General features: G+C 40.1%; 1 protein-coding gene across 2 annotated transcripts in view; it reads right to left on the bottom strand.

Annotated features, from left to right (window-relative positions):
* The window catches only part of VPS41 (VPS41 subunit of HOPS complex), a 172,895-nt gene extending 150,096 nt beyond the window's left edge, over positions 1 to 22,799 (bottom strand). For both annotated transcript variants that reach the window (XM_002914140.4, XM_034665770.1), the window contains exons 1-2: positions 22,757 to 22,799; positions 14,679 to 14,717 (exon numbers count right to left, since the gene is read on the bottom strand). In XM_002914140.4, the coding sequence (XP_002914186.2) occupies positions 14,679 to 14,717; positions 22,757 to 22,777 (60 nt within the window). In that variant the 5' untranslated portion in view covers positions 22,778 to 22,799. The remainder of the gene's footprint in view (positions 1 to 14,678; positions 14,718 to 22,756) is intronic.
* Between the last annotated feature and the right edge of the window lie 920 nt (positions 22,800 to 23,719).

Here is a 23,719-nt window from a genome sequence, read left to right as displayed (position 1 = left end):
CACCTGTGCACCAAAGGGGCTACACTAGTTATCTAGAGTGGCACCACCTGGGCACCAGAGGGTCTACACAAGTTATCTAGAGTGGTACCACCTGTGTATTGAGGGTCCCTACTAGTTATCTACCACCTGTGAGCCAGAGGGGAGAACAAGATGGAGTCAGTGTTGTCAGCACTCCTACATCATCACAGACCAAATATGTCAAAGGTGCCCAATCACTAATGGAAATGATGACAACAGACTAAAACCTTTAGCTTTATCAAAGGTTTCCCCTCTCTCATCCCTTCTGATACTATTCAGAGAGATTTATTTCATTCACTGAGGTCTTTGGAGAAAACAATCATATTCTAAAGGAAGGAATGATGGTAACGCAGACGTCTGTGAATCTTTATACTTAAAAATGGTTGCACTAAAACTGAAATAGCTCATGGATGAAAAGAAATCTGTAGATTTTAGAAATTAGGTTTATAGCATTTCTTGAGTCTTCAGAGAAAGGAATGTTTTCAAGTCCCAACAGGGTAGAATCAGGCTCTAATTGCCAAGTGCAATGATTATTTAAACAGCACTCTTGGACAAGTATCAGAAAAGAGACACACACGTTTTTATAAACATAGCTCCCAACAGTATTAGCAGTCTCATTACAACTTTTTTCTGTGCTGAATGAAAAGGGCGAAGGGAACAAGATCATCCAATTTACTGTATTTGCTTCCTATGGCTGCTGTAACAAATCATCACACTCAGTGGCTTAAAACAACACAAATTTGGTGTCTTACAGTCCAATACAGATACCACTGGGCAAAAATCAAGATGCCAGGGGCGCCTGGGTGGCACAGCGGTTAAGCGTCTGCCTTCGGCTCAGGGCGTGATCCCGGCGTTATGGGATGGAGCCCCACATCAGGCTCCTCCGCTATGAGCCTGCTTCTTCCTCTCCCACTCCCCCTGCTTGTGTTCCCTCTCTTGCTGGCTGTCTCTGTCTCTGTCAAATAAATAAATAAAATCTTTAAAAAAAAATCAAGATGCCAGAAGGGCTGCATTCCTCTGAGGCTCTAAGGGAGAATCTGTTTCCTCATCTTCTCCAGCTTCTAGAGGCCACCTACATTCCTTGGCTGTGGGCCCCCTCCTTCCTGTACCCACAAAGCCAGCAAAGGTGGGTCAAGATTTTTCCACGTCACATCTTTCCCTTACCTCTGGCTTCCCTTACCTCTTTCATCTGCTTGTGGAGACTCTTGTGACCACAGTGGTCCCACCTGGACCATCCAGAGGCTTCCCTTACCTCTTTCATCTGCTTGTGGAGACTCTTGTGACCACAGTGGTCCCACCTGGACCATCCAGAGCAATCTCCCTATTTTATAGTCAGTTGGTTAGCAACCTTAATTCCAACAGCAACCTTAGTTTCTCTCGCTATGTAATATAGCATATTCACAGGTTCCAGGGATTAGGACATAGACATCTATGGGGACCATTACTCTGCCTACCATTAATCTGCCTGTTACTGAGAGAGAATAAAAATGATAGTGGGTATGGAGCTGGAAGCCCCCAAGCCAAAGCTAAAAGACAGTTAGTTGCCACTTGCTTGTTCCTAAATTAAACCACGATCCTTTTGAGGACACAGCATGGGATAAAACAGTTCTCAGCTCAAGTAAGAAGGCCTTGGGATCTGTTTTTAACAAAGAGACCATTTGAAGTCCCGGTTTCACGATCTCCAAAATAACAACAGAATGCCAGTTTCATGTAACTGTTTTAAGGATTTGCGAAATCAATTCATTTATTCATTCACAAACAGCTCTGTTAGTGAGACCCAGTGACAGGGGCCCGGCCCTCATGAAAGTACCTAGCACCGAAGTGGATAAAAATAACAAAACGGTGGCAGCAGCATGCTTAATGAATGCCTTCTCATGTCAGGCCAAGCGCTAAACACACATTATCTCCCTTAATAGCCACTCAACAAATGTGTCCCTTATAAGCATTCTAGATAACACCATTTTGAGACACACAGTACAGAACTTTTGAGACACACAGTACAGAACTTCTGAGAGCACCAAAGACATTCTGCCAACCCAATCTCTCTTGAGCCCATTCCAGTCAGGCCCCACGCCACCTCCACCGCCACAAGCCACCAAAACTGCTCCTATATGGATGGCCAATGGCCTCACCTTTGCAGATTCAAGGGTGAGTCCTAAAGTTCCTTTTATTACTCCTCTCCATAGCATCTGGCACAGTTGGCCACGCCCTTCTTCCTGAGATGCATTCCTCCCTCAGTTTCTCGGATACCACTCTCATTTGCCTTTCTTTCTATCTCAATGGCTACTTCTTCTCAGTGTCTTTTGCTGATTTCCCTTCAGCCACCAGATCTCAAAAATGCTGTATACCCCTCAGGTCCAGGTATCAGGATTTTCATTTATCTGATTTCAAGCCCTAAATAATTTCAACCAGTTTCATGGTTTTATTTTATTTTTTTTTTTTAAAGATTTTATTTATTTATGTGACAGAGAGACAGCCAGCGAGAGAGGGAACACAGCAGGGGAGAGGGAGAGGAAGAAGCAGGCTCCCAGCGGAGGAGCCCGATGTGGGACTCGATCCCGGAACGCCAAGATCACGCCCTGAGCCGAAGGCAGTCGCTTCAACGACTGCGCTACCCAGGCGCCCCAGTTTCATGGTTTTAAACACCGTCTAAATGGTGACTCAAAAATTCTTATCTCATGGGGCGCCTAGGTAGCTCAGTCAGCTAAGCATCTGCCTTTGGCTCAGGTCATGAACCCACGGTCCTGGGATGGAGCCCCACATCGGGCTCCGCTCAGCAGGGAGCCTGCTTCTCCCTCTCCCTTTGCCCCCCCACTCGCACGCGTGCCTGTGCACACTCGCTCTAATAAAATCTTAAAAAAAAAAAAAAATTCCTACCTCCAGCCCAGACCTACACTAGTCTTCTTTATCCAACTACCTACCTGACATTTCCACTTGGATGCCTAACTGACATCTCCAACTTAAAACAGCCAAAATGGAACTTCTGATTTACCCCACCACGAACACCTTACCCTGAGCACCAAAACCAGTGCTAGCCAGTCTTATCCTATCTCAGTTCACAACTCCTTTCCAGTTGCTGACCCTTGATTCCTCTCTTTCACTTCCACCCCCATGTCCTAGTCAAGAAATCCACTAACTCTACTTCAAAAACTACCCTAAATCCTTCATCACCTCTAGAAAGAGCTCTGCCAAAGCCTAACTGGTCTTGCTGCTTCCTACTTGCTGTCTCCAAGACTTTTTTCAAACAGCATCCAGAGCGCTCTCACTAAAACAATAGCCTCCAATGGCTTCCATCTTATTCAGAGTAAAAACCAAGTCCATGAATTGATTTATAGGCTCTTTGTTCTGGCCACTCACTACTTCATTTCCTAACACTCAAGCCCCACTCGCATTCTCCAAGATGTCCAGCAACCCTACTTGAAGATACTATGTTTGCTCTTCCTTTTACCCATAAGACCTTTTTCCCATGTATTTACTCAAATGTCATCTTATTATGCTGCAGGATGAAACAGCACCCCAGCCCACTCCAAAGTTATTTTATTCACAACATTTATTACCACCAAATATGTAAGTTTTTGTTTACTATCTGCCTCCTTCATCAAATACTGACATAGCCTAGCACCCAGAAGATAAAAGTACTCAATAAATACTTGCCGAAAAAATAAAATGATCAGTCCATCTTGGATTGCCTAAAATAATTTCTCTCCTAGGTAGTGAAATTATAAATTCTGTTCAAATATATGTCATCCTAGAGCCATGTTCATATTTTCAATCTCTAACAAACGGCAGAAATACAGGTTCACAAATCTGTATTTGCATCCAGAAAGTTTCTATTAAGTTTCCAAACATATAATTTTTATAATATATGCTTCAAAGAGAATGTTTATCCATGCCTGGGTGATGCAATAATCAGCAAAACCTGTTAATATTAATAGCTCATTAAATGAAAGAGCAAATTTTTGATCCAAAGGCTATTTGGAAGGATATATTATAACCCCATGCTCCATTTTTCTCAGCAATCAATCTCATAACAAGGTACATTACCATTTTAGTTACTAGTTGCTCTAAATTTGTTTATTAAAATTAATACATGTGAAGAATCAATTTGAGTTTCAATAAATGATTCATACTGTTCTACCTACCAGGTAAGATAAATAAATTATTTTTGTGTGATGCATTTTCTGATTAAAAAGAGCTATCTTCTGATTTCTCACAATGACTGGTTTTCATTTTAACAAAATTGAAAAAGAACACTCCTGGTGGCTGATGCATCTAGAAGTTGCATTTTACTTTAATATTAATTTCTCATTGCAGGTACGTTTATTTTAAATAGGTTGAGCTATTTGTCCGTCCACCACTTATTAAAATTAATATATCTAACATACTCAAGGCATTCTGATCATGATACTGTGAGAAGTGAGCCAGACTTGAACGAGCAACTGTTTAGGAGGTACGTTTACTAATAATGGTAGCAAAAAGAAAGAGAACAATGACACTAACTCTCTCTCTCTGTTATTACATGCCAGGTCCAGGCCCAGGGTAAGGTGATTTACTTGCGATCTTCACTTCAAAGGAACATACTACAGGCAGAATGAGCTTTAGTTTAGCTACTGAGCTGCGTTCGCTGGAACCCTCACTTGGTACAAAGCACACTCACTACCTATCCACTTCATTAGGTGCTCTTCTCTTTCCTTACCACCTCCTCCTTGGCCTGATGGTTTCCCTTGCTATTTCTCTCTTTGCTGTGCAAGTTTCATCTCGAAATGTTAGGCTAACAATTTGATGCTTCCACTGCAAAGCTCTTTGTACAGCACGCTAAACTCTTTGAGGAAAAGGTGGAATATACTTTAAATAAATAATACACCAAGAACTTATTTGAAGTAAACCAGGTTTAAGAAAAGACATCTCTCCACAAAGCAGGGCTGCTTCAGTTTCTGGCTCTATGGCCAAACTATGCCACAGCATTTTGTTTCTGGTGCATTCATAGGAAAGACCGTATGAAAAATGATGAAATTTCTGTACTGTTGATGACACAACTTCTCTCTGCACCACTGATTACACTCAGAAATAAATCTCTGTTGTGTTAAACTGTTACAGTTTTGGAACTGTCTGTTACTGTAGCATAGCTGACCTCTCCTGCCTACTGTAGTACCTGATAGGATTGTGGTTCCTATTAAATAAAATAATCCATGCAAAGCACTCAGCACAACACAGGGCACATAGTAAATGGACCTGAAAAAAATTAAACGGATGATTCTTCATGATTTAAATACTGTCTTCATTAAAATGTATATTATATGAAATGACTCAGATGTTAGAAATATCTGGCAAGAATTTTAAAGCAGCCACCATAAACTGCTTCAACAAGCAATTATAAATTCTCTTGAAACAAAAGAAATAACAGGATATCTCAGCAAAGAAACAGAAGGAAAAAAACGCAGAAATTTTAGAACTAATATTAAAGCAAAAAAAAAAAAGAAATAACAATGGATGGGCTCAACAGTAGAGTGGATACAAGGAGAACATAAACAATGAACTTGAGAACAGATCCACAGAATTTGCCCCACCTGAACAAGACAGAAAACTGACTGAAAAACATGAACAGAGTCTCAGAGACCTGTGGAACAATAACAAAAGGACTCACATTCAAATTACTCAAGTGCCAGAAGGAGAACAAAGAGTGGAACTGAAAAAGTATTCAAAGAAATAATGGCTGAAAACTTTCCAAAGTCGGTGAAGGGCATAATCCCACAGATTCAAGAAGCTGAGCAAACTCCAGTTAAGATAAATCAAAGAAATCTACACCAAGAGACATCATAATCGTAACTGAACTTCTGGCACATGCACACACACGCGCACACACACACACACAATCTTGAAAGCAGCCAGGGGAACAGGACACATTGTTTATGGGGAAGCATCAAGGACAACACATCTGTCATTTGAAATGACAGAGGCCAGAAGAAAATGGCAGAACATTTCTCAAGCTCTGAAAGAAAAGAACTGTTAACCGCAAATGCTATATTTGGTGAAAATATCCCTCAAAAATCAAAGGGAAATAAAGACATTCTCAGATAAAGAAACACGAGAATTTGTGGCTTGCACACTGATCCCTGAAGAAGTTTCTAAATAGAAAGCAACTAAAGATAGAAGAGAAGGCTTAGAACATTAAAATGAACATAGAAATGGGTGAAAATATGGGTAAATATAGTAAATCATGAGTTTTTAAGATAATATTTGATAGTTGAAGCAAAAAGTTTAATACCAACTGTGCTATGGTGCTCAATGAATGTAAACATTAAGACAACTGTGCTTAGAAAGTGGGAACAACAGAAGGACATAAATGGAAGTAAGGCTTTTATACTTAACCAGAAGTGGTAAAACATCACAGGTACCAGTAGACTGATATGTTACAGAGGCATATTTTAATACATAGAACATTAAGAAAATCATACAGAGTAATACACTAAAATAAAAGCCAACTATGAATAAATTTTAAGATAGAACCTTAAAAAAAAAAGTTCAATTAACTCACAGAAGGGAAAGAAACTAGAGAAATGAAAAGCAAACAGAAAACAGAAGATGGCAGACTTAAGCCCTAACATGTCAATAATTACCTTAAATGTGAATGATCTAACCACACCAATTAAAAGACAAATTGGCAGAGCAGAAACAGTCTGAAAAGGTTACACACTGTATAGTTCGATTCACAAAATGTGCTCGAAATGACAAAATTATGGAGAGGGAGAAGAGATAGGGGTGCCAGGCGGCAAGCTGGGGACGGAGTGGCTGTGACTATAAAAAGGAACCTAGTGGTAAGCGGTTCTGCATCTTGACCGCAGTCCTGGTCACATGACTCTTCACACACAACTGACGTGCACAGAACACACACATGAATGCACGCATGCATAAATGAGCGCATGTAAAACCTGTGAAATCTGAGTCAGGTCTCTGGATTGTTATCGATATTGATTTCCTGGTTGTGATGTTGCACCGGGGTTAGGCAAGACGTTACCCTTTGGGAACTGGGTGAGGGTATAGAGAACCCCTCTGTTATTTCTTACAACTGCCATGTGATTCTACACTTCCCTCAACATTTAAAACTTTAAAAACATATCTTAAGGGAAAAAAAAAGGTCTACCAGAGTTCAAAACAATTTTTGCTTTATGTAAAATCTTGGCCGAAATAAAGGGAACAAGAAATAAACCAAACCTTTTCCTAACTCCCTCATTTGAGTGTGAGGTAGGGAAGGAAGGACACGCAGTTTCATTTTGAGTCCCACTGCTTTGCAACCCAAAAGTTCTGTAACATCGACACAAAAGACTACAAGAATATGTACAGAGATTAATGTGTTTTGTTAAAAAAAATAATTGTATTGTTTTGCTAAGTATGTAAGTATTCATATTTTTAAAAACTTGGAAAATGAAGGCAGGTAATAGTAAATAAAATAAGAATCACATGACCCAATGACACTATGGTCCTGTTGTCTTTTTTTCTATGCTTACATGAGGATTTTGGAGGGTGGAAAAAACTGGATTATATCCTAAATCAGGAATCAGTAAACTACAACCAGCCTGTCTAGCCAGATGCCTGTTTTAATACAGCTTTCAAGCAGGTTTTTACATTTTTATATGGTTACATACGTATATAATATCCTCAAAAATTTGTCTCTGTCTGCAAAGCTTTAAATATTTACTATCTAGACCTTTACAGAAACAGCTTGCCAGCCTCTACTCTAAGTGACATTTTTGTAAAATGTTTTTATTTATTATAAAGATAATATAATTCCTTTCCGGACATTTAAGTCCGTTTCCAAATTTTTATATTATAAACAAAGTTGCAATGAACATTCTTGCAGCTAAATTTCCACACACAAAAATGAATGTACTTTTCCAAGGGGATATAACTTAGTAACTAACATTTTTAAAATATTTTATAAATGTTTATAATTACTTTATAAATGTTTATAATTATTTTCTAAATAAATAACATTTTATGGCAAAACATGAGTTTATTATAATTATTTAATGTTATCCTTAAATTAGCAAAACAATTCTCTATTCTCTAAACAAGGCAGTAAAGTTCAAAGATTCTGAAAATTGATATTTTCCACTAGCTGAACAAAATCTGTAACATCACCCCAAATATCATTTTATACATAGGCAGGAGTTCCAAGGGAGATTTTTTTTTTTTTTTAATCTTCTCCAATTCTACAAAGATAACCAGAGGAAGAGTCTGGAATAAAATTAGAGAGGTCACAGGCAAGTCGGAGGCAGTGTAACTACAGAGTAGAAGGCCAGGCTTCGGAGTCCAACTGTGGGATTCAAATCCATTTACCAGCAGGTGACCCTGTGCAGTTACCCAAACACTGTAAGTCTGTTTCATCATCTGTAAAATAGAAGCAGTAATCATGGCCAAAATTTGGGCTAGTGAATATATCTAAAGAGCTTACCAAAGTGCCAACTGCTGTTTCCTACACTAAATGTGTTTGTTTTTGTAATAATCTTCATTATCAAAATAGATTTTGAACACTGCTCATTCCACTACACCATCTTTGCTCCAAAGAGAGCTCAGAACCTCCTCTAAAGCAGTAACTTGTAGGATTTTCAAAATAAAATCCCAGATACTAGCTTGCTCATTTGTTTTGCATTAAAAACATATCCAATATGAAAGCATATTATTTGTTTCAGTCTGATCAAAACCATTATAAAAAGGAGTGACCAGTGGATTAGAAAAGTACCACTTCAAAGGAAAAAACTGAATCTAGGGATATCAACTTCCGGTTTAAAACAACTTTTTCTTTTAACTGCCCAATAGTGGAGTTTACTCAGTTCCTTACAACACAGCTGAACTAGATGCTTTGGAATCTTCTTGACTCCCCTACCGAGTTCCTCTCACATACTATCCCACACTTCCTCTTGGCTGAACTTGAGAAGCATTTCCTCTTTGTTTTCTGCTCCTGCGGGGCCCAGACCCCTACATCCCTATTAGCTCTTTAGGGGCTTACACTAGAACTTCCTGCCATGGGTCTCTCCTTCCAGTTCATCTGTCACCAACCCCTGTACCCACCCCCAACAATCAAGGCCTTGGCTGGCTCCCCAGTGTCGATCAGATCAAGTTCAAACTGACTGGTTTGACATATTAGTAGCTGTACAACCTCACCCTAGCTTCCTTGTCCAGCCTCATTTCCCCAGCTTCCTCCACATTCCAGCCACACTGAGTGCCTCCCTGCAGTTGGCTGAATGTGTGTGCGCTTTCATCACTCAGTCTCTTCCCAAAGACTTGCCCAGCCTCTGCCTAGATTCATCTTCCATACTTAACTCTTGAAGACTCCAAACGAAGCCATTCCCGACTAATCATCCACTTCTCTGGGCTCCTGTAGCACTCTGCCACCACCCATACCACAGCAATCGTCCCCAAGTGTTGACAGCAGCTTAGAGTTTCAAAATGGGAATCAAGCTCTCCTGAACACATACTTCTGTGTTATATTCTTCAAGACTAAAACACCATTTAAGAAACAGTCTAGCTTATCACATCAAGGTGGAATACACAGAGTATATATAAAAAGCAAAAAAAATAGTAGAGGCGAGGAACACTTTAGTTATCCTACAAAATTTGCCACAACTCCTTTAGTATTAACATGAAGGCAAGCCCCTTAACTATGTTACCTATTAAATAACATACTTACTCCCATGGTTGTTACTCCAGTTTTGAATTTCTACTTTAACTGCAAAGTACAACTTAAAATTCTCAAAAGTTTTACATGCTGACATATACACCACTGTCGATTACATTAATAATACGACACCCAGCAATTTCATTTGGTTGCAGGTTTCAAGAATAATGAAGAAAACACACACTATTTTGAGCAGTTAATATTCCTTTCTTGAACACAAAATGAGACGTTGGAAGAAAACTAAGGGAAAAACTTCATGACACTGGACGTGGCAATGATTTCATGGATATGACACCAAGAGTACAGGGAGAAAAGCAAAAATAAACTGAACTACATCAAAATTTTAAAACTTCTATGCATCAAAGAATACACTCAACAGTGAAAAGGCAACCTATGGAGTGGGAGAAATTATTCAAATATTGGAAACTGTATAACTGAATAGGGATACAGAGAAAGATATATTCTTTAGATACTACCTTATTTATATTCTTTATACAGATAGAGTTAAATCACAACTCTACAGATCTGTATCTATGTGTCAATCCATCTATCCTATTCACAGGTTGTTGAGTTATACATAAACATAACAGGTAGAGCTCTACCTTTATCTGATAAGGACTAACATCCAGAATATACAAAAAGCTCCTCAACGCAACAACAAAAACCAAAACAACATGGTATAAAAATGGGCAAAGGACGTGAATAGACGTTTCTTCAAAGAAAATATGCAAATGGCCAACGAGCTTATGAAGAGATGTTTGATATCACTTAAACATTAGGAAAATGAATGAAAACTACCGTATTACCTCACACCTGTCAGGAAGGCTACTATGAAAACAAACAGAAAAAGAGAAAAAACAAGTGTTGGCACAGATGCGGAGAAATTAGAACCCCCATGCACTCCTGCTGGGAACGTAAAGTGGTGCCGTCTCTATGGAAAATGGTACAAGGGTTCCTCAAAAAACTAAAAACAGCATTATCATGTGATCCAGCAATTCCACTTTTGGGTACATAGCCAAAAGAATTAAAAGCAGTTGTCTCAAAGAGATATGTTTAAACTCATATTCATTGCAACATTGTTCACAAAAGCCTAAAGGTAAATGCAACTCAAGTGTCCATCAGTGGATGAACAGGTAAAATGTGGTACAGACATACCATGGAATATTATTCAGCCTTAAAAAAGATGGAAATTCTCTGACACATGCGACAAAACAGATGACCCATAAGGGCATGCTGCTAAATGAAATAAGCCAGTTCCAAAACAAGCAATACTGCATGATTCCACTTATATGAGGTATCTAGAGCAGTCAAATTCAGACACAGAAAGTAGAAGGATGGTTGCCAGGGGCTGGGGGAGGAAGAATGGGGAATTGTAATTTGATGGGCACAGAGTTTCAGTTTTGCAAGATGAACAAGTTCTGGAGATAGGCTGCTTAGCAACATGAATGTACTTAATACTAAACTACACACTTAAAAATGGTTAAGATGGCAAGTGTTTTTAAGATTTTATTCATTCATTCATTCATTCATTCATTCAGAGAGCTCAATCAGTAGGGGAGAGAGAGAATTTCAAGCAGACTCCACACTGAGCATGAGCCCAACACGGGGCTTGATCTCATGACCCTGAGATCATGACCTGAGTCGAAATCAAGAGTCCGACGCTTACCAGACTACTGAGCCACTCAGGTGCCCCAAGGTGGCAAATTCTATGTTATGTGTATTTTATCACAATTAAAAAATGTTTAAAAATAAACTTAAAAATTTTAAAAAGAAGAATTTCAGAATAACCTAATGCTAGGGTCTTCCCAGCATAAAAGCCCAGTCTATAAGAAATGCCGCATTTCATAAGGAAACAGATAAGTTGTTACAATGCATGGTTGAAAACATTAAACACTGTTCTTTGCAGAAATGGAAACTATCTGAGCACTTGAATAAAGAGGTAGAAATACCTGAAGGAAATGCTGCCCTGTGAAAGCTGAATTAACAGTACAAAATCTAGTGGGGCAATGGAGGAAGAGAAAAGGAAAAATAAAGATTCTTTGGCAACAGAACAGTGTCTCACAATCTCCATCCTGGATCTGGAAAGTGATTCAAACTGAGACACCCAGGACAAACAACTCCAAAGACTGAATTATAAACCAATTCACTATACTTAAAAGCCCAGACTTGGTCTATCACCAGCATGACTCCTTTGTTGGCCCATGAACCCACTAGAAGCTGTGTATCTGGGAGACTAGCCACCCTGGGTCCCAGAGTCTTGGGGAGTGTCTCCAAGCCCTGCAGCTGAAGCCCCAGGCTGTAAAATGAGCACCAGCATTACTTCTAAAGACAGGCTGAGGATCGCTAGCTTTTGTGGAGTGCTTCCCACGTGCTAAGCACCATACAAGACGCTTCGCAAACAGCAATCTTATCTAACCCTCCCGGCAACATACGGCAACCACGTGAGGGAACTGAGGAACAGAGGAGCTGGGTGCAAGGCCACAGAGCAGGTACAAAGTATAGCTGAGATATGAACCCAAGGCCTGCCTCCACAGTCCCTCAGGGCCCGCCAATGCAGAAGACACCAGAGCCAGAAGGCAAATGAAGGAAAGAGCCCAGATCTGGGGGCTAGAGTTTGAACTCATTTCTCCCTCAAACCAGCTGTCTGACGTTAGACGGTCAGGTTACCTTTTGGGTCTCAATTTTTTCAACTTTACAAGAATGATGTTTTCCTTCCATGTCTTTCCTGAGTGGTCAACTCTTATTTCCTACCTTCCTAGTTTTTCATCCATTTCTACTGAGTTTTAGAATTTCTGGTTTAAGATAGTTTTTCCAATCTGCAAATACTTGTTTAAAGACATTCAATTCAGGATGGAGTGCTATGCTGCTGCTTGTTTCTGCTGACAATGTTTGATTCTCACTTGACTTTCTTAAAATATTTTTTTGAAAGGATGCTCCCTGCCATTTCCATTCAATTTTACAAGTCTCAGATTTCCCGGACAGCAACAATAGGTGCTCCTATGAAGGGGATGAGATATTTGAATGGTTTACTAGGTCTCTTAGTTACATGGGTAAATGAAGTACATTTTCTTTAATAAGTGGTACCTTTTTTTGGTACTGGGGAGAGAGGGGTAGGCAAGTATGCTGATTTCCTGCTTTATACCTTTAAAATCCCCCCTTTCCTTTAACGTCACCCATGCTTTCAAGGGATGCCTCCCCCTTCTCTCTAGGACCAGCCTCATCCCAACACTGTCCCCTCTGGTCCCACACCCTGTCAAGCCCTGTCATTTAAATTCTCCCAACAGCCAGGGCTCTGATCCAGCAGATGTCACACCTGTTCTCAGGACTGCCCACTCAGGGTTGGGCCTTCTCCCTTCTGTGGGGGGGGGGGGTAGGGGGGGACTTTTGCATGTATACCACCCCTGCTGGGACTCAGCTACACTCCCTTCATCTCTAATTGGCCTCCACAAGACTCAGTTCCAGACTCAATCCAGAGCCGGCTCTGCTGGTTTGGGATCTGTATTTCCCCACTTATACTGAAGTTTACAGCACACCCTGTTTCCTGATTACGTAGGAAGCATGAGTTATGTGTGCTTTGTTTGCTCTCCCTGTGGATCTGTTTAGTATCTGAAGGATGTGTGGAAAGATTTATTTAGGTGGCTGACAACATCCTCCTCACCTCTGAAATGAAATTCTTGGACAGGACTCCAACACTGCAGAATTCTATACCAGTGATTCTGAGAATATGGTTAACCAGAAATCTCCAAAAATGAGAACGGTAAGCTAAATTGCTTTTCAGTACTTTATTAAAACATCAGCAAGTATTATACCGTATCTATAGCAAACCCCGTAGTGCCTTATCAGGAGCCCCAAAGAGAGGATCAGAGGTCGTCGGCAGCACAAATATTAGGAACCATGCCTCACAGCCAAACTGCAAATGCCTAACAGTATAATACATAAGATGTTCTCTAGATGAATATGTTTAAGCCCACCTTTTCCGAAACAAAATCCATGTAATAACTATATTCAATATCAACCTAAATTTATAGACTATATTGGTTACAGTCACATTGGTATGAATTTCCACCAGGTTATCGTAGATATTTTTTCATTCCTCTGAGCTAAATGAAATAATAAAAGGAAAAAATATAATTTTTATTATTAGTCCATCCATCAAACTGATAAGTTCATTAATTTGTGTTAAACTAAAACCTTATGCATAGTCTTGAAAAAAAATTTTTTTTAAAAGCCCACCCTTATATATTACTTTATTCTCCTTAAAATATAATCTTTAGCACAACTTAGCTCCTCAACAGTTTTTCAGATACTTTCCTTCTTATTTTATGAATTTCATGCTTTTCATATGAATCATATGAATTATAAAACGATTATTTCAATGATTTAGAAATTACACCACTGAGCATGTCGTATTCATTAAAAGAATGAAGAAAGAATAAATACTGCAGAACCTATAGTGGTTGTTTTAAAATTTACTTATTTATTTATTTACTTATGAAAGAGAGAGAGAGCGAGCCCACACAAGAGTGGGGGAGGGGGAGGAGGCAAAGGGAGAGAGAGAATCTTAAGCAGGCTCCACACACAGTGCAGAGCTCAACTTGGGGCTCAATCTCACAATCCTGAGATCATGACCTGAGCCGAAATCAAGAGTCAGATGCTTAACCAACTGAGCTACCCAGGGGCCCCTAAAATACAGATTTTTTTAAGTGTCAAGATTAGTCCGTAAAACTTTGCACCAAATTTCCTACTGTCAATACACTTCAAGTTAAACTACTATTCAAGAACAAGAGAAAGCATTCTTTTCCCTATTTAAGTCAATCCATTTAATATTTTTAAAGACAACTGTCCTGTTCTTCCCCAAGGCTCAATCACCTATGGCCTTACTTTACCACCCCAAGCCCCAGCAATGTCACATTTAACAAGGCAGAACAAGCTCAACATAACATGGTGAGCAAGAAATTCTCAGGCTCCCGAACCACCACCTTACCTCAGACTCATCTGTAGATTCTTCCAGAGACTCGGTTTCCTACAAAGCACAGAGGGGGAAAATGGTCAGAAGAGATGACAAAAGAATAAAATAAGGGAAAAGAGTTATCGCATCCCCACCAACATCCACCTGCCCTTTCCAGGAAGTAATTTGCAACTACAGTTGAAAGGACTTCACACAGTGTGACTCTCACAGGCCCCCCACAACTTCCCACATCTGGCAGGACTGAGATGGTTATTCTGGGGCCGCTCAGACCCCTGGCTCCTGCTGAGTTCCCTCGAGTGGTCAGCAGGTTAACAAATGGCCCCAGGAACTGCCAGGTGAGTACGCAGAAGGCTCTTTCCTTTGCTAAAAATGGAAATAGGTCTGGCAAAGCAGCCTTAATGATCTTGGAAGGGAAGAGGAAACTGCCACTTCAAATTATCTATAAGCCAATTCTTATACTGAAAAGCCCTTGTGCTATTAATTATTGTGCTATTAACCTGGTGAAGTCAAAATGACTGTCTTGCTTAAACAGTTTTTCACAAAAGAATTCCCCTTGAGTGGTAACTATCAGACACTGTGCAAACAAGCTCTATAATTTACATTCACTCTTTAAACCATTAACCGGAAGACAAATTCTGCCATTTAACACAGTTCCCCCCTTGCTAGACAATGAATCTTGCTGCTCCGGAGAAAACAAAGCAAAAAGGGAAAAATTGACTTGATCCTGCTAATCTCTCACCTGTCCACTGAAAGAGAGAATCTGCTGATGCCACGCATCCTCAAAGAGGTCAGCAAAATGAAGATTTACTTAACGTACTTATAGATATCAATAGCAATAAAAGGTTACAACTAATATGCTGACACTGAATGTAACCATTTTACAACAATCCATGAGATAAAGAAAGAACAAAAAAATGGGGCAAGGACATTTTAGATATAACTAATATTTTTCAAGGAAAAAAATAAACATTTTAAAGCAAGTCAGGTGCATATATATTACTCGGTGCAAGTTGTATAGTAGGATAAACACCAATCTGGTGTTCGAAAACATTTTAATTTCATTCATGGAAAATTGGGAAGAACCTGGCAGGTGGCAGGCTGCCTGTGGAACAGCCTTGTGGACAACACAGTTCCCGCTCTGAAAGGCCATCTGTAAAATGGGGACAAATGTTACTTGTAATTAAGAATTTTACTGCAGTTGTATCATTATCCATGATGAACCTCAGAATCTGCTCTAAATCCCAACACGGCTGAGTTAGTTTGAATGTTCTCCTAAGTATTAGAAAATTCTTATTAAATTGGAGCTACAATCTCTCCACAGTAACTTTTTGTTCTTAGCACCAATAAGACACATAAAAAATCCAATTCTTCTACTACTTGACAGTTCTCCAGAGAGTTAATGACACGTATCATGCCTGCCCTTCTAAATTGTTTTTCCTCTGTGCTAACCATCCCCAGATCCTGGTTCTCGTCCACTTACTATCCCGATCCTTCTCTTCTGGACACACTCCATTTATTATTAACAGTCACTATTCTGACATCTTTACTGAACATCTATTATATATATCCCCACAATGTTAAATGCTTTGCACCTAGCATCTTAGAATTTCCTAATGACCCTTGAGGTAAGAACACCGAAGCTTAAAGGCTGAACTTAATGACTTCTGACACCCTTTCTGCCCCTGACTGTTTCTGAATATTAAGTTACTAACATCAGCAAAACAAGGCTTTGACAACCATGCCAATGACCTGAACCTAGATTCCTATTCCCCAACCCAAGAACTCTAAAAGGACACTGGATTACTCTTTCCAGAAAAATTCCATTCAACCTAAGGACATTTTTTTTTTCTTATTTGAAATCCATTCAACTAGGCACATGAGGAAAAGGGCAAACGTCCCATTTATGTTCTTCATTAAAACAAAAGCATAAGTCCCCACCCAGCAATGTCAACCAAAAACTCAAAATCGAATTATACTCTTGCTCTGTACCAAAAAGCATGCAGTGCCAGAATCCGACACCATGAGGCATGCAGCTCCCAGAAAACAGAGTCTTTGGGGAAAACCAGGCTCTCAGAGAAGCTTCCTGTGGCTGCTGTATCAATGAGAACATTTACTCCAAGACACTCCCAAACTGACCCCTGGCACAGGCACAAACCTCCCCAACACAGCTGTGGCCTTGGAAAAAAAAAAAAAAATCACACTTTTGTCAACAAGCCAGCCAAAGCAATGCACGAGTGACTTCAGGAACCAGTCTATTTCTTAGCTTCATCCACTCAATAAGCCCCTCTGCTTAATGTTCTAGAGACTGAGGGGCAAACCAGAAGACAGGAAGCGAATGTCCCAGTGAGGGATCCAGGAAGCTAGGCTGAATGGTGAGTAAGGTTAAAATTCAGAAAGAGTCAGTGGTTTTCAACATTTTTTAACTTCACACTATCTTTTAAAGAACTTCAAATCCTGAAAATGTAAGTTACAAAACTGCGCTGTTCTCTAAGTGAAATAAACCAGACACATATTGTATGATTCCACTTACATGAAGCAGAAAGTATAACAGAGTAGACTAGGGCCCAGGGGAGGGGGGGTGATGTGCTGTTAGTGTTTAATAGGTACAGAGTTTCAGTCTATGATGACAGAAAGTTCTAGAGATGGATGGTGGTAATGGCTGCACAACAATGCAAATGGACTTAATGCCACCGAATCAGATGTTTAAAAATGGTTAAAGTGGTAAATATTATGTACATTTTACCACAGTAAAAAAAATTGTGCTGTTCTGTTTGAAGCAAACATGATGAGCTAGAAGGCACAGAGTGATACAAATGTAGAGCTGGACAAAATCTGGGCAACAGCTGAAAGCTAAACGCGACGACTTCTTTTGCAAATCAATCCCTTAAACTCAGTCACAGATCCAAGAATCTTGGTGCCTTGACATGTGACCTTCTGAATCTATACACACTGTGGCAGGGGGTGGGGGAGTGTGCAGAATTTGGGGGAGAACTGTAAGCTGGAGCCCGAGGAAGGCCAGCTCTGAGAGGAAGGCCAGCTCTGACGTCTGCAGGATGAAGAAACAGAGCAGAGACCAGGCCCCAGGAAATCAGCCTGGCTTGGGGATAGACTTGAAACACTCAATGCTGCACTGCCACCTTCTCTCCTTCCCAACAGACTGTGTAACACAGCTAAGCTTAATGGAAGGCAGGGTAAGAGAGATCCCAGTGTTGGACACGAGCAGAGGTAAAAGAATATATCTGTGTGATATGTATCTGATATCCTTGTATCATCGAGGCCTCCATTTCAAAAAGCTCAAAGGAGCTGTGGCCAGTTTGGAGCACTAAGGACTAGGCTGGCTGAGTAGGAAAGATGAAAGTGTACCTGGGGCGTGGGTAAGAGCGGGCAGACTCAGGGTACCAACCCCACTGAGCCCCACAGGCTCAGCTATCGCACTCACTGTTGTCTGCAAAGGAAGGAAAACCTGGATGTCTGCCCAGTGTGGAAAAAGGGACCAGCTAGGCGACCTAGTGACCCAGTGCCAAATCTGACTTTCGCATCACAATGAAATAAACTCAGTTTGGGGAATTGCCTAATACCCAGGCAAACACTCCATCTTTACAGATTCTGATGCAGTAAGTCTAAACAAGAGCCCAGAATCACAAGCATTTGGTAACAAAAACACTGAGGAGGGAACCAAGTTCTCAGAAGAAACAAAGGCAAGGGTGACTGAACAGCCAAGAATGCGGAGCTGCAGGGAACACAGAACCCCAGACCTGAGGAGTGCTCCCTCTCCAAGGTGGTAACGAGGCTACTACAGAGACCACGAATAATCAGCTGGTGACACTGGCCTTCAGCTAGCCAGCCCAGACAAAGAGGAGAGGAAAAACTCATAAGGCAAGAAGCACGTCCAGCTAAGCTAATTTGGGACTACAGTTTGGTTACATGATGGTAAAGAGTGAATCCTCTAGAAACCTCTCTAATCCTGTGTTTTAGCAATCTCTGGTTTGGGACTTTGTTTCTTCTTCAGTTATTAGTGAAGTTGCTTTTAATAGATCTTGATCAAATTGTTATAAAAAAAAAAAGAGAGAGAGAGAGAGACAGAGAGAAATACTGCATACTTGAGCAAAGCCCAAGTGTGGATGAACTGTTGTCTGACATAGAAGACACTTGGAGCTGGCCACTTTAACATACTTTACCTCATTTCCTACTCACAAGGGTTCTGGAGAGTAAATGCCCCAGTTTGCAGGCAAGCAAACTGAGGGAAGTATTTGTCGGTTTGACTTTTATTTTACAAACGGGACACAATCACATGGGAGTACAGGTGCTCGTGAACGGCCGTCTGATAATAAGTAAATGCTCTACGACAGGGATAACACTTCCTCAAATTCTAAAATGTAGAGGGAAAATTCAAAAAAAAAGAAACTCTACTCTCTTGTCAAGGAATAGGTGGTCTGACTGATCAAATATTTTAATAGACTAGATTCCCTCATGGTTGGTTGGAAAGATGAAAGCGTTATGGGGATGGCAGAGTACAGAATGTAGGAAATGTAATCTACAATACATTTGCATTAGCAACTTTCAAAAGTTTCAAGTTAAGATAAAACACAAATTCTACTGCATCTAACTTATTATTTGACATTTTCAATTCAGAAGGCTATTCTCTCCCTAATGAATTCATTTCAATATTTTACTAAGCACCTAGTACCTGTAAAAGCTCTGTGAGAGATACCGACATGAGTAAGCTCTGTCCTTATTCTTGAGGACTCCGCAATCTGTAGTGGAGACAAGACAAATACACAACCAACCAGACTTCAAGCAGAACGTTAACCATAAAAGAGGTATGAACAAATACTGTTGGGCATCTGTGATAATGAAGGTCGACTATAAATCATTTTAAAGCTAAGTAAAACTGCTGGTTAGAAGATTTCCAGGCAGAATAAAGGGTGTTAGTCCTTTCTGGGAACTATATAATATATATATAGTTACTGCTGCAAACTACCTTCACCATTCTCAGCATAAACTAAGATTTCCCAATGACTTAAAAAAATGTTCAATCACGTCCAAAAAAGTGATTTTCTAGTTCACATGTGAACTACTTCACATTACATTAATTCAGTACAGATCTTACTATTTGGGTTCTTTCTAAAATTAAAGGGGAAAAAAACCACAATCACCAAAGAATACAATGCTCAGAAAAGTTAAGAGAGATTTGGTTTTGTCTTGCTCATCATAAAGGCTGTTTGTATTTACAGTGCATGATGCCAAGGAAAAAAGCTTCCTTTGCCCTAACCTGTCATTGTAGTTAATTTTAATATACATCCCAGTTCTTAAAGCATTCTAGGGGGGTAAATTATGTCAAAATTTTCTAAAAGGTTCAAAGTGGCAGAACAGAACAATTATCAAATTTATTTAACTCCACTTTTGTGCACTTTTAGCTTTCAAAACTCTGTACACAAAAGGCCAGATTTTAATGGCTTCCTTACTGTGAAATGCACAAATCAAGCAGGGTGAGAAAAGTCTAACCATTTTTAATCTACAAAGGACTGATAATATAGGTACAATTATTTACTAGCTTTAAAAAATAAACAGGACAATTTGTGAATGTTTGCTTCTTTCTGCAATTGACAAAATATTGGTCTTTTCGAGAATGATACTGATAGAGGGATGAATGCCTGCTTTAACTGTGTGCAAAGTGTCAAAGGTGAAATTATGACTTGAAAGACATTTATTAAGGTAATAGGGGCTCATTCTATTTCATAAAGTAAAATAATAATAATAATTTAAAAATAAATAAAAATTAGGATTAGGTTCTTAAGTATTTTTTGAAAGGTGGGGTGGGGTATTTTAGTGAAAAATTGTGAGCTTTGGAGATAGAAGACTGGAGGTTTATTATAACTACAAGCCTGAATAAGTTACTTTAGTTGTCTAAATTTCCATTTGCTTATGTGTAAAATTCAATCATTTAACACATATGGTGGCATTATTCTAGGTATCAGGCAAACAGCGGTAAACAAATCCTTGCCATCATGAAGCTTACATTCTAATGGGGAGAAGATACAGAAATGAACACAGAAACATACAGAACAAATAAATCTTTAAAACACACTATGCCGGATGGTGATGAGTGTTAAGTGTTAAGGAGGAAAATAACGCAAGAAAGAGGTTCCAAGGAATGATCAAAGAAGATCTCACTGAAAAAGATAACACTTGGACAAAGAAATGAAGGAACTGAGGGAGAAAGCCCTACAGATATCTGGGGTCAAAAAAGGGAGCAGCATGAGCAAAGGCCCTGAGGTAAAAACATGTCAGCCTGTTGAAGTACCAGTAAGAAAGCCAAGTATAGCTGATGCCCAGTGACAGAAAGGGAGCAGAAAAGAGCAGTGGAAAATGAAGTCAGAAAAGGGAGAAGGAGCATCTGGGGCAATGTCCTATAGGGCAACTTGGGTATTCTAAAGGAGTCTGGCTCTTCCTCAGAGCGCAATGGGAAGGCATTAGAAGGTCTGGAACATAGGAGGTGCTTGTCCTGACTCATATATCAGAATAAACATTTACCATACAGAATTCTTTTGTGAGGACCAAATGTGACATGAAGGGGTTACACTGGAAAGTGCTATAAAAAATTCAAAGCATTCTTATTATAGCACTAATTTCCAACGTGAGCTTTTTACATCAGACAGCTTTGCCAAACTTCTCTTCTACACAAAACACTAGTAAATAAATACTCAGAGCACCTTTCTCCATTTCTACTACCTTTTATCTAAGATCTTGGCTTTTTGCTTTTAAATCAAACTACAAATAAGCTATATTTCAACCTGAAAGACTGACAGTGTGAAAACCAATCTCACCACTATCATCAAACCTCGCAATGACTCATGAAATTGCATGTGCTTAACGAGCATTTTTCGTTTGAAGTGACTGGATCAGAAAAGGGAGGCTTCAGCGGTTGGTAGCAACACTCCTGTTATCACAGTGACCACCCAAACCAAATTTCTACCTTATTTCTTAATTACTGATATATATCAAATGTACGTAGGGCAAATTTTCATTATGTAAATGAAGTATGTTACAGATGGTACAAATTATCAACTAGTTAAACTTTTGTTACGGTACAGCTCATCATAAATCACTTTTTAAAGGCAATTATGGAAACTGATGACCCTGTTAATTTGTAAGGTTAAAACACTGACAACCTGAAAGGACTCTGGAAATGGAAAAATAGGTATTTCCTCACGTTATGGCCTTTGTCTGCACTTTTCTGTCTTCTTGGTATCACTTTTTCATTTCAACTAACGTTTGACTACCACTGCCGGCAGGAAAATAACTCTACTGCCATCACTAACTACTATCTAAACTCCAACGCCACATGCCAAGTGTGGACTCGTTTTGCCATCTGATGTTCTGCCAGCAACAAATACTCTCATGTAACTTTTACTGAGCTCATTTTTTACTAAGCACTTTAACTGTTGTACTTATTCTATCTTAAACTACTCTCTGAAACGTTACTCTTATATCTCCATCTTATAAAGTTAAATAACTAGCCCAATGTCATGTATTAAGAAAGAGAACCAGCACTGGACCTAGGTATTTTTGCCCCAGAACAAATGCACTTAACCACTGCTGCACGCCATAGCTGACTTGGCTTTGTACCTAAAAACAACAGGTACGAAATAAAACGCACCATCCACTCTCTCCTAGCTAGCCCTTTTCCAAATCAACTCTGCCTTAACTTCGACTGGAAAGGAACTTAAATTTCAGTCACCTGGCCTCAAAACTCAAGCCATCTCTTACGCTTCCCCAAGGGCAGTCAGTCCCTAGGATAGCCAGGCTGCCTTCAAGCCAAAATTTCACGGACGACAGGCCAGAGGGGCAGCGGCAAAGCAAGGCCGCCTCACGGACGCCGGGGGTGTGTCGGGGCGCTTTCCCCCGGTGCCCTCCAAGAGCAGCCATCCCACCCGCCTCTCTGCTCCGGGAAAGGGACTTTCGCCAGCCTCGCGCCCCGCCATGGGCCTGCCTCGCCCTCCGGTAGCTCCGCACCCCCACATGCTCCGCTCCAAGCCCCGACCGCCTCAATCGCGCCTCTCACTCCCTTGCCTAGCAGTTACAGCCTTTACCTGCTCCTCTGCTTCCGCCATGGTGCCTCCGGGGAGTCACATGACAGACCCGGAAATGAGAGAAACCGAGACACTGGGGCCCAGGTGCTACTGGGAAATGTAGTTTCAGCAGCATCTGACCGGGGCGTCTTTTCCAGCTGGTGGGCCTGTTGAGCCTCATCTCTGCTTCTGACTCTCCAAGTTCAACGGAGTTGTACTGTGTGGAATCTAAACAGAACCATTGTTAATTCCATGATTTATTTTAGTGTTGTTCTTACTGGTCCCATGATTATGATATTATTTACTAAATTTATTATATATCAGGCCCTGGGGTTATAGTTTTGCATGAATTTTCTCATTTAATCTTTCCAGCAATCCCTCGTGTTTTCCCCACTTATAGAGGAGGACACTATGGCTCAGAGGTCACACAGCTTGTGAGGGGCAGAAGTACGATTAGAATTTGGCCGTGTCTAATGCCAAAGACTCTGATTAGCAAATGCAGCTTAGTCTACAAGTGTTCTCGTCCTTTTTAAAAAATATATTAAGTGAATGTAAAGCATAAGTCAGTCTTTGCAGTGGAGAACCAGATAAAAATTTATACTTCAAAAATATTTGGTTAGCTTGTACTGCTTGCTGCTTTAAGTTGATATCTTCTTTTGGCATCTGGACATAGAAATTGAAAAAAAAAAACCTCTGTTGTTTCATTAAATTAGTCGCTAAACTTTTATTGCATCTATTCCATAGTTAAATATTTAAGATAGAATATAAATTTGTCCTTGTTAAAATCTGTAAAACCACTGTATTTCTTTCATCCTCTCCATGTTTCTGGACATTATGAACTTTCCTTCATAATCCTCAGAAATTTGCAGTATCTTGTCCAAAAGCAGACATTTTCATCTTTCCAGTCATCTCCAGGAGCTGATAACTAGCAAAAAGTGCCACAAATGACAGCATGTGGTGGGTGCCCAGCGCCCTTTTGCCGCC

This window comes from Ailuropoda melanoleuca, chromosome 1 (genome assembly GCF_002007445.2).
Source record: "Ailuropoda melanoleuca isolate Jingjing chromosome 1, ASM200744v2, whole genome shotgun sequence".
Taxonomy (NCBI): domain Eukaryota; kingdom Metazoa; phylum Chordata; class Mammalia; order Carnivora; family Ursidae; genus Ailuropoda; species Ailuropoda melanoleuca.
Note: the sequence above shows the minus strand (reverse complement) of the source record. Positions and strands in the feature narration are given on the sequence as shown.